The sequence below is a fragment of the Telmatherina bonti genome (genome assembly GCF_933228915.1).
Source record: "Telmatherina bonti genome assembly, chromosome: 9".
NCBI classification, from domain to species: Eukaryota; Metazoa; Chordata; class Actinopteri; order Atheriniformes; family Telmatherinidae; genus Telmatherina; species Telmatherina bonti.
The window spans coordinates 11,068,377-11,078,379 of NC_136627.1; the positions used below are offsets into that span (position 1 = coordinate 11,068,377).

General features: G+C 39.3%; 1 protein-coding gene across 1 annotated transcript; it reads right to left on the bottom strand.

The window, feature by feature from the left end:
* Window positions 1-8,602: 8,602 nt before the first annotated feature.
* On the bottom strand, window positions 8,603-9,451 carry LOC306760349 (lysophosphatidic acid receptor 6-like; the record flags this gene model as incomplete). The annotated part of the gene is made up of 1 exon (XM_079246161.1): window positions 8,603-9,451. One exon carries the CDS (start codon window positions 9,449-9,451, stop codon window positions 8,603-8,605), a length of 849 nt encoding a protein of 282 aa, XP_079102287.1.
* Between the last annotated feature and the right edge of the window lie 552 nt (window positions 9,452-10,003).

The window sequence follows — 10,003 nt, forward strand, 5'->3', positions numbered from 1 at the left end:
AAATAACAAAGAGTAATGTGGAAAGACATTTCCAGGGAAAGCATGCTGCATTTGCAGCCAGTACCCAGTTGGGAGTGACACAAAAAGTGCGATTGCATTACTTCTGGAGAAATTAGAGAAGCGCAAAAATAGATTTAAGCGTATTGCATCTCCAAACTCCACCACTGCTGCAAGTTTTGTTGCAACCCGGGAGATAATAAAGCATAGAAAACCGTTCACAGATGGTGACTACATGAAGGAGTCAGTCATCAACATATCAGGACACGTATTTGCTAACTTAAAAAACAAAACCGAGATAATACAGAAAATCAAAGACATGCACCTCTCCACTAAGACAGTGAAGGAAAGGACCATTAAAATGGCGGCAACATCACCGATCAGCAAATCAGGGACATTAATTCAGCACAAGTTACATCTTACATGTTGAGAAGCTGACCAGTGATGTCCGAAAACAGAAGTCATATGAAACAGGTAAGAACATAATCCTTCATAGACACATATTGAGTAACAAAGTGGATGTTTTTATAAAATGATTTCTGATTTTTGTCAGTATATATTTGGAATGACACTTGGTAATGGTGCTCAGGTCGGAGGATAGCTGCGTTGGTTGGATGTCTAAAGAGAAGACGATGCTGCTGCGTTTTATCCTTGCACCGACTTGGTTGGCATTTGCACAGTAATCAAATTGTATTCATTTGATTGATTGGTTTATTTTTTATAAATGCAGGCTGCGTTTTATTGCGCTCTGTTTGTTGCCCAGATAAGGGGCGCGTTATGCACATTCCATTTTGTTGGGTTTTTTTTTTCAAATCCTCAAAATAAAAATGACAAAAAATCGGATTTCTATATTGCATTTTTTTATTTCATCAAAGCAACGAAACATAACTCATTAATATAGTAATAAAAGTAAACAAGACACGGGATCGTAATACAGAGTAGTCACGTGGTGCGTCATTCTCTACAGGATGGGCTGCAGGGAAAATAAACATTTTATCATTAAGGCTCATTATGTATTTGTAGCCAACTTAGTCATTTTAATAGTAGGCTAATATAGCTAATATAGATACATAAAGCATGGCTGTGTCTCAATTCGTTAGTGCATAGTGCATAGCGTGCACTACGCACTTTTCTCTGTAGTGCGCACTATGATGGGTTAGCGCTGTCCCAAATGGAACACTGGACGTAGTGCACTAACCGGTAGTGACCACATTTGACTACAATTCTTCTGCCACCAAAAGTAAAACAAAGCGCTAAATTACGAGAATGAATTTGCTTCTCTCATGAAACTACATCGCATTAAAGGTGATGAAGGATCCTCCTCCGATTGGCTAAACTGGTACGTATATTTATTTACTTGTAACGTGTATGACCCGCCTGCATACGTACCCAGAGTGCGTAGCTGTTGCCAGCCTCGCTTCATTATTGGCTTATCGTTTCAGAGACAGTTCGTCCCACTAAATTCTTTATAGGAAGTTGTAATGAATAAATGAACAAATCCAGCAAACATAACTTCATGTATCATATCATCATATATTATGGCCTACACTAGAGTGATCTATCTCAGTTGTTAACTATATAAAGCAACATCAGACTGTCATGTGTCTCTGCATGTCTCCCACAGGCTTATTAGTATAATAAAGTGCAAATCAAAACACTAATAAAACAGCTTTTAAATATGCAAAGATATTTTCAGTGGAAAAAATGTCCTTTACATGAAGCACATCTGTTTTAACTGGTGTTTACTCTGATACTGTGCACATTAGGCAACAGGAAACAGATTATGAATGATAATGTAGGGAATGTAATGCTGGAAACAACCAGCAGGAGAACCAGCAGCAGCATCTCCAGGAACCGTCTGTGAGGCTGATGAGAAGCAGAGGATGGCAATGATGTGTTACTCCCCAGATCATGACTGCATTTATATCTAAACAATAAATAATTTGGCGAATGGGAAACAAATTGTGTGTCTCTATATGATGAAGATCTACAATGAATTTCTCTTTACATTTTTCTAATATAATTAAATATTTTGTAATGATTAATTTATTACCATACACAAAACACACAAAACATTCAGTAAATATTACATGACACCAACTACAACATAAACTAAAAACACACACACACACACACACACACACACACACACACACTCGATCGATTTTCAATCAGGGACAGACGGGGTGGAGCCATGCAGAAGAAAGTTACACACCCTCACACTTTGCATTCTAATAATCATACCAACTAAATTCACTACTATGTTTATTTTATATCTATATTTTCTCGTTCAGTCTCAGCAGTTCAGATCTGACGATACGATGCAGATTTATGGCATCAGTGGTAACCATAGTAACGGACCGCTCTCTAAAAACTGCGCTATATCGGTATTAATAGTTTACGTTATAAACACTACAATGCTTCATCTGGACGTTCAACAAGGATGAATGAACATAAAGAACCTATAACATTCATCATTTATAACACATATAACCGGTATACGTCCGCTACAGCGGATAAAAACTGCTAACAGTGTGCTAACCTACGGTGCTAACTACCGAGTCTGACAAATGGTCAGATCCATAACTGTCGTCAGGGATAGATTAGCAGGTTGCAGTATACATCACAATCATAACGGAATAATTTAATACTTACATTTATACAGATGAATCCCCGCCTGGACCAGCGTTAAACTCCGCCATTATTTACCTGGTAAACTGATGGAAAGTCCATCCTCTTCCGCTACGTCAGCAAAATGGCGTCGATTTAGTGCGCGAAGTGTCCATCGTTCCACACTGCATTTATGGGCGGGTTTAGGGCAGCATCCGGGTACTTTCAGTGCACTGAGTTTTTGGCACAAAAGTCAGTGTAAACGCACTACGCACTGAAACATAGTGCGCGAAATAGTGTTAGTGCGCTGATTGAGACACAGCCCATGTGTTGCCTTCATGATAAGGCTTATATTCGGCTTTTAATTTTTTGTGGCTCCGGACATATTTGTTTTTTGTTTTTTTGGTCCAGTATGGCTCTTTCAACATTTTGGGTCGCCAACCCCTGATCTAGACGCTAAATGACACTGTTGCAGGCAGTGCAGCCATGGACAAGCCGCTCATACTCATATTTCTATGGTCATGTGTGAAGATACAAGCATTCTCGGAGGAAGTGAGTGAGACTCAATGGAAAATGCGGCATCATAATATTAAAAGAAACCTGATTAGGTGCCTTTCTGGATAAAATAATAGAACTAAAATGCACATTCAGAACATGCAGATCTTTTTACTTACTACTTGCAAAATAAAATGTAAGATTTGCCTCTTTATGTTCTCTTTTATTTTGTGTTTTTTATTGAACTTTTCTTTTATTTACATGTCTTTTATTTACATTATCTCTGTCCTTGAATAAAGGAGAAAATCAGATGTAAAAATAATGCTCTGAGCAGTTCTATGCTAAAAAAAAAAAAAAAGGTCAAAAAAGAAAAAATCTCTGAGCACTAAAGATGCTAAGGTGCAACAAGCGCGAGGCCATGTCTCCAGAAAGACTGGCGCCATTTTCAGTCTCTACATGGTAGACGTGTGAATCGGCTGCAGTTCGTCAGTGTTCAGCTGCTGCTGCACCACTCACCAACCCATACCCTACGAAAACACTCGTATCTCACCTACAACCAATGTTTAGACCTTACATAGAGTTATATGGTTATATAGTGTTCACAGTTACACCATTACAGCTGGTATCTAATATGGCTGCCAGCCTGTTATGCTGCAATAAAGTTCGATCATTTTTTCCACTACCATAAACTCTGCTTCATAGTCCACTTTTTTTTTTACAATATGCCTTAAAAATGTTCAAAACTCCTGCGCCTAAAGGGTTTAAATATTTTGTTTGTTCATGTGACCCCCCCTTGATGTTTCTACACTACCTTTAATGACCACTAGAGGTCATAAATTCTTTAAAGTGATTTGTCTGCATGAAAACAAACTTGTGAAGATATTTTCTAAAGGAGGAACAATTTTATCTATCCAACTCAGGAATGAAATCAAACTAAATGTGTTATTTTAATAGCTTCAACCAGGACATCCTATCCACACAGCGAGAGGCAGAAGTTAGAATTTGATTATATCAGACCAGATTTAAGGTGTCTTTGTTGTCACCTGATATTTGGTTGTTTGTTGTTTATTAGTGTTTTGCTCTAAGACATCCTGTACAGCAACATTTTTAGCCTGAGATGATTTGCATTCCTGTTCCCAGATGGGCCTTTCAGTTCGAACAACTCAGCAGAACAACAGTAGTTAAAACAGCAAACACACAGGATACACATGAAAATACGACACACATCAGGACCAACAACATCAGGAAGTATTCAGTAATACTCAGCAATTAAACTACAGTACAGCCACAGCAGAAAAAGAGTCAACTAGTTCATGAGTTCTTAAAGACATGACAGAACTTTTGCCATTTTCCCGGTCACATGACTCTTGTTTTGTCTTTCTCTCTTTTAATCTTCTTGCATTTCTTTGCTGAATCAGCAAAGTTGTGTGTTAAAAAAAAAAAAAAAAAAAAAAAAAAGCCAGTTGTTTATTAAACCATGAAGCGAAACGTCACAGGAAAAAGTTTTCAGGTAAAAAAGTTATGTAATGCATCTTTAACTTTCTTACAGGAAAAATATAAGAATCTGTTAATTTTTTTTATAAAAATGTTCTCAAATTAACTGATTGCCTCTGGAAAATGTTTAGGCCCAATCAGATTTATTTAAAAACACTATAATATCTTAACCTAAACCTCTGACTTTATACAGCCCTTAAAGAGCAGCCATGTCCACCCTGGTGCTGCAGCAGCGTAAGGGAGCAGGACTCAAACCGCCGACCATCAGGTTAAATAACAAGCAGCTCTAGCCACTGCCGCCACCAAGACGCCTGGCTGTAGAAGCATCAAAATAAGTTGAAGGTTAAATAAGTTAAGAAAACTTAACAAGTCATCAATTTCAATTATCAATTCAAGTTTATTTGTATAGCGCCACTTCACAACAATGTTGTCACAGGGCACTTTACAAACACAAATCAACATACACATCATTTCAAGCCAATTCATACATATCCTATAATAGAAACCAACTGATTGCATGACTCCAATCCAATCCAATCCCCCATCCTGAGCTGCATGCGGCGACAGTGGGAAGGAAAAAACTCCCCTTTAACAGGAAGAAAACCTCTGGCAGAACCCGGCTCAGGGAGGGCAGCCAACTGCCTGGACTGGTTGGGATGGAGACGACAAGAAAGACAGAACAACATGTACAATTGTACTTATTCAGGAAGACCTGCAGAAAAAGGAGAAATAAATTAGAGACGGCAATATTGGCATATATTTTTACATTAATATATTAGAGAAATAGAGCAAGGTACTTCTCAGTGCATCAGGTAACATCCCCATTGCTACATAAATGGATGGCTAGACTACCCATAACTATAAGAGCAATGAGTATAACCTGGACCGTCATCACTTTTAATCTTTAAAAACAGGACAAAGAGATCTTACCAGTCAGCATATAATTTATCCTGAGATGTTTGCTTGTTTGGGATTCTGCCTGCATTAATAAGGTTCCACTAAAACATGGAGCAGAGCAGGGCAAACGTCAAACTATTTGCAAAGTGAAATAACTCAAAATGTGCTATCAGACAAGACTCTTCATAAACCTGACGCAGGACATGAAAATAGTAGTCGTTTCTGTATAAACTAAAAAGAAGTGGAGCAACAACTGGACCCTGCGGTGCACCGTGCATTTGAGCCTGCTCCCCAAAGTAAATTTTACAGTTCACCAATGACACGAGTGTGTTTTGATTTCTGTTTGACTTTGAGAGTTAGATCATCGCGTTGGTTGTGTCAGACACATGGCAAGTCTCATACAACATGTTATATGTGTTGTGTGAAACATCACAGTGACAACATGATTCATTTCGTATCATTGAGGCAGGTGGGAGCGCTTTGGTCAACTTTGTTGCTTTTATCATAAATTCAGTTGCAGCGGCAACAAGTTACACCAAATTTGAGATGACAGAAAGTGCAAATTTACTGTTTGAAACATAAATATTACAACTGTTTAGATGGTCATTAGCGGGTCACTAGTAGGAGTGGCATTTGGGTTGGGTTTGGAGTAAGATACGTAGATAAAACCACTAAACACAGCAGCTTTAGTCACAGCTGCAGCATTGGCCTGCATAAGCTGTCTACGGGGGAAGGATGTTTTACTATTTCTCTGCATCCTGTCACATATTGAAAAAAATGAGCCACTTCCTGCCGTTTTCAATCTGTTTAAGGGATCGCTGGGTTCTCTTGAGGCCTCAGATGTTTTCGCATTATTGCTCCTCTGGTCTGCTGTGTCTCCTCTGGCCTCCATTTGTTTAGTCACTTCCCCTTCTTTATTTTATTTATTTTTTTAGTTTTGATGTTTTGCTTTGAGTTGCATGACTCTGCAGTGAATTTCTCTCTACTGCAGCCTTTTCTGGTCCAGTATGAACTGGAGCATCGATACAACATGCTTTCTTGTGAATATGCAGAGCTGAATGTGTCTTACGGCAATGTACTTGAGTGAGTGTTAAAGTTTATAGATGCAAGAGTAAAAGCCTGAGAAGAAGTGAGTATTTTTTGCTTTGACTTCAGGGGGAGAGGATCAGCTGACCGTGACCAGACTTAACAGACACATTCATATCCCAGTCTGACCCCTCCATCCCTACAGATGTGGATATCAGTCGCTGACAGATGGAGAATCCCAAACAAGCATGAACTCGACCTTGATATACTCATGTAAGCACTAAAGTATAATTCCAACGCAGCGCTGACACAGTGATGCTTCAAATATACCCGTTTTCTGTGACTACTAGCTGCAGTCAAAAACAAACAAACATGCTTAAATTTGAAGTTTATTTGTGTAGCACCTTTCATGTACAAGACAATTCAAAGTGCTTTGCATGAAACAAATGTTACAGATTTTGTAAAGCAACATAAAAGACAACAACAGATAGAAAAATCACAATAAAATTAGGTGAAAGTTGGCATGCAGATTTCCGGCTGGCACATGAGAAAAGAAATGTTTTAACCTGCATTTAAAATGTCAAAATTTGTTAAAAAAAATAAATAAAAATGCTGCTTCTCCATGTTTAGTCTGGACTTTGGTCTGGATTCTGGTCTGGATTCTAGTCTGGATTAGTTGACTTGAGTCTTTAGATCTAAGCGCTCTGCTTGGTTTATATTTTCTATTCTGGGCCTGAAGACTGAAAGAAGAAAATCATGCATGGACTTTAGAGTTAGGAGGCAGTAGCATGTAACATAAATGTGATTAAGATCTTGTTTAAGAGCACCGAGGGTGTAAAATGGCTAAAAATCAGCATGCAGACAAAGATATATGAGTTTTTATTTTTATTTTTTCATTCCGCACTTTCACACTCCAAAGGTCACATTAAACATATATGGAGCTGCTCGAGGGAGGTAAGTGCTTCCATACAGGGATCCAATTTCTAAAGGGTCATAGTAAAGCAATATCTCACCTGCAGCAGTCCTATGAACTGATGACCTGACTTTATTTACAAGGAGCAACATCCTGTGCATACAAAGAACTTTTTCATTTAACCATCAATTGTTCTTAAAAGCAAGATTTTGTTCAATTAAGTTGTCAAATTCTTACTAAATTGGATAACTAATGGGTAAACGGGACCTCTTACATGGAAATAGTACATGACAAACAATATGTTCTAGTCGCTGTGGTTTGGTTTGTTGCCGCTGGCCTAGTTGACTCGAGCATACTACTTAGAAAAAAAAGAAGAAAAAAAAGAGCGGGGTATGATTGGATGCTGTTCAGTCTGACAAAGTTCTGACTATTCTCAGAAAAACAAACCCTTGTTGCTTATTTAGATGCATTTTGGATCAGTACGTCCGTCCGTTTGGCAACGCCTGTGGAACTTAAGGGTGTCTGCCTCCTGCATTGAAATTATGACAAAAAAAAAAAACCAAACGCTTCAGCTGCATTTGAGGATTTATAAACACAGACACACACACACACACACAGGATGAAGCCAAATGGAGTTAAAAACAATCAAAAGAGAAGTTAACTAGGATGAAGGAGGATTATGTCTATTTTGGCCAACTGAAAAAATAGCATAAGCATTTTTAATACCGTGCTCTAAGACATGAAGTAAAAAAAAAAAGAAAAAAGATCACTCCACCACATGCTGCATTCTAATACATTAAATTTTTGTAAAAATTTCTACAGCTTCCTTGACTTGGAACTTGACTTGAAAGCGAACCGTTACATTTCTGACAAGTAGCAGCAGGAAACAGTTTTGCTTTAGCAGCAATTTAACACATTCTGTCAAGGGCTTTAACCTTTAAATTTTCCTAGCTCGTTTGCTGACTGAACCAATTTCTTCCTTTTTTTGAAACTGATTTATTTCTAAGTCAACAAGAGAAGTTTTAAGTTTAAGCATTCACATTTTAGTAGGTATAAAATCAAAGCATCACGGCGTGCATGCATCAGAGCATGGAAATATCAACAGCAGCAGCAGAGTCTGTTTACGTCCTTCGTAATGCCACCTGTCTCTGTTTGTTTTGTGTTGAGAAACTATTCTCTTGCAAGAGATGTGTCGACATCCTCTTTCCTCTTCCAGAAGCCATCAAAAGAAAAGTAATACAAGAGTGGGTCCAGACAGCAGTTCAAACTAGCGATGCAGCTCAGGATGGGTCTGTAGTCCTCAAAGAAAACTACCAAGGACACCGGCAAGAAGAATACGGTGAACATCATTAAGTTCATGGCAAAAATCAGCATGACGTTCACCTTGTTGTTGACCCTTGCTGACTCATTCAGATGTCTCTGTATTGTCCAAGATACCAAAACAGTGGACACAATATTGACTGCCAGCATGGTGAACAGTAACACAAGCTGAAAATAGTCAATGACCACGTTTAGTGTCTCAGTATCGTCTTCCAATTGCCGAGTGTCATTGTAGAATACAAAACAGGCGTGTTCTTTCTTTCTTAAGGTTCTTAAGAAGCCCACGCTCTCTGGGATATTCACCACCACCACCATGACCCATACAAGTGCAGCAGCTTTCCAGGCCTTGGATGTTGTTCGAAGGAAACGCGACCTCAGAGGAAAAACCACGGCCAGCAGTCGGTCCACGCTGATGAAAGTGATGAAGATGGAGCTGGTGCGGATGTTGTTGCGAAAGAGCATTGTCACCCAGATGCATGCCATGTTGCCAAAGGGCCACGTGCCTGTAGCGTAAAAGTAGACCCTCATAGTCAAGGATACGATCAGCACCAGGTCTGAGATGGCCAGGTTGACCATGAAAACAGCACTGGGGGAGTTGATGGTGTGGTGACGAAGCAGAATCCACAGTGACGCGCCATTGAGAGGCAGACCAGTGGCAATAACAAATCCAAAGATCACAGCATAGGCCAGGTTCCCCATGTCTTCCTCATGACCCGTTTGCCTTCATGCGACAGATGGTTTGCCTCTGAGTGAAAAGCAGAAGTGTGGCAGGGTGACTGTCAGCGGTAGAAAACCACACTAACTCCGCCTTCTTGCCAACTACCACCTACCATGCTGCGTAAACAAAGCGTGTTACTAGAGGCCAAAGTGCCAGAAACGGGAAGAGCTCGGACTCTGCAGAGTTTAAGGAAAATGTGCAGAGGGTGTGATTTTATGAAAGAAATCTTTTTTTGTGCATCTTAAATAAACACAAAGGGAAATCATGAATCAGAATTCCCAGCACCCTTCAGCTTTTCATGTGTGCTCTATGAACCCAAAGTAGCAAAACACCCACCACAAATATTCCCCACAAGTCAATTTGAATGTGGGATTATTAGTTTTTGCTAATTTTCAGTGTGTGACCTCAAGTATTCCTTTCAGTTCCTGTCACAGATCTCACAGCGATAACGTTTCTGTCATTTCACGTCGTGAGAAACAAAAATATCGGTTTTCCCCCCTAGACAACTACCGGACAGTCAGTAGTCTTGTATT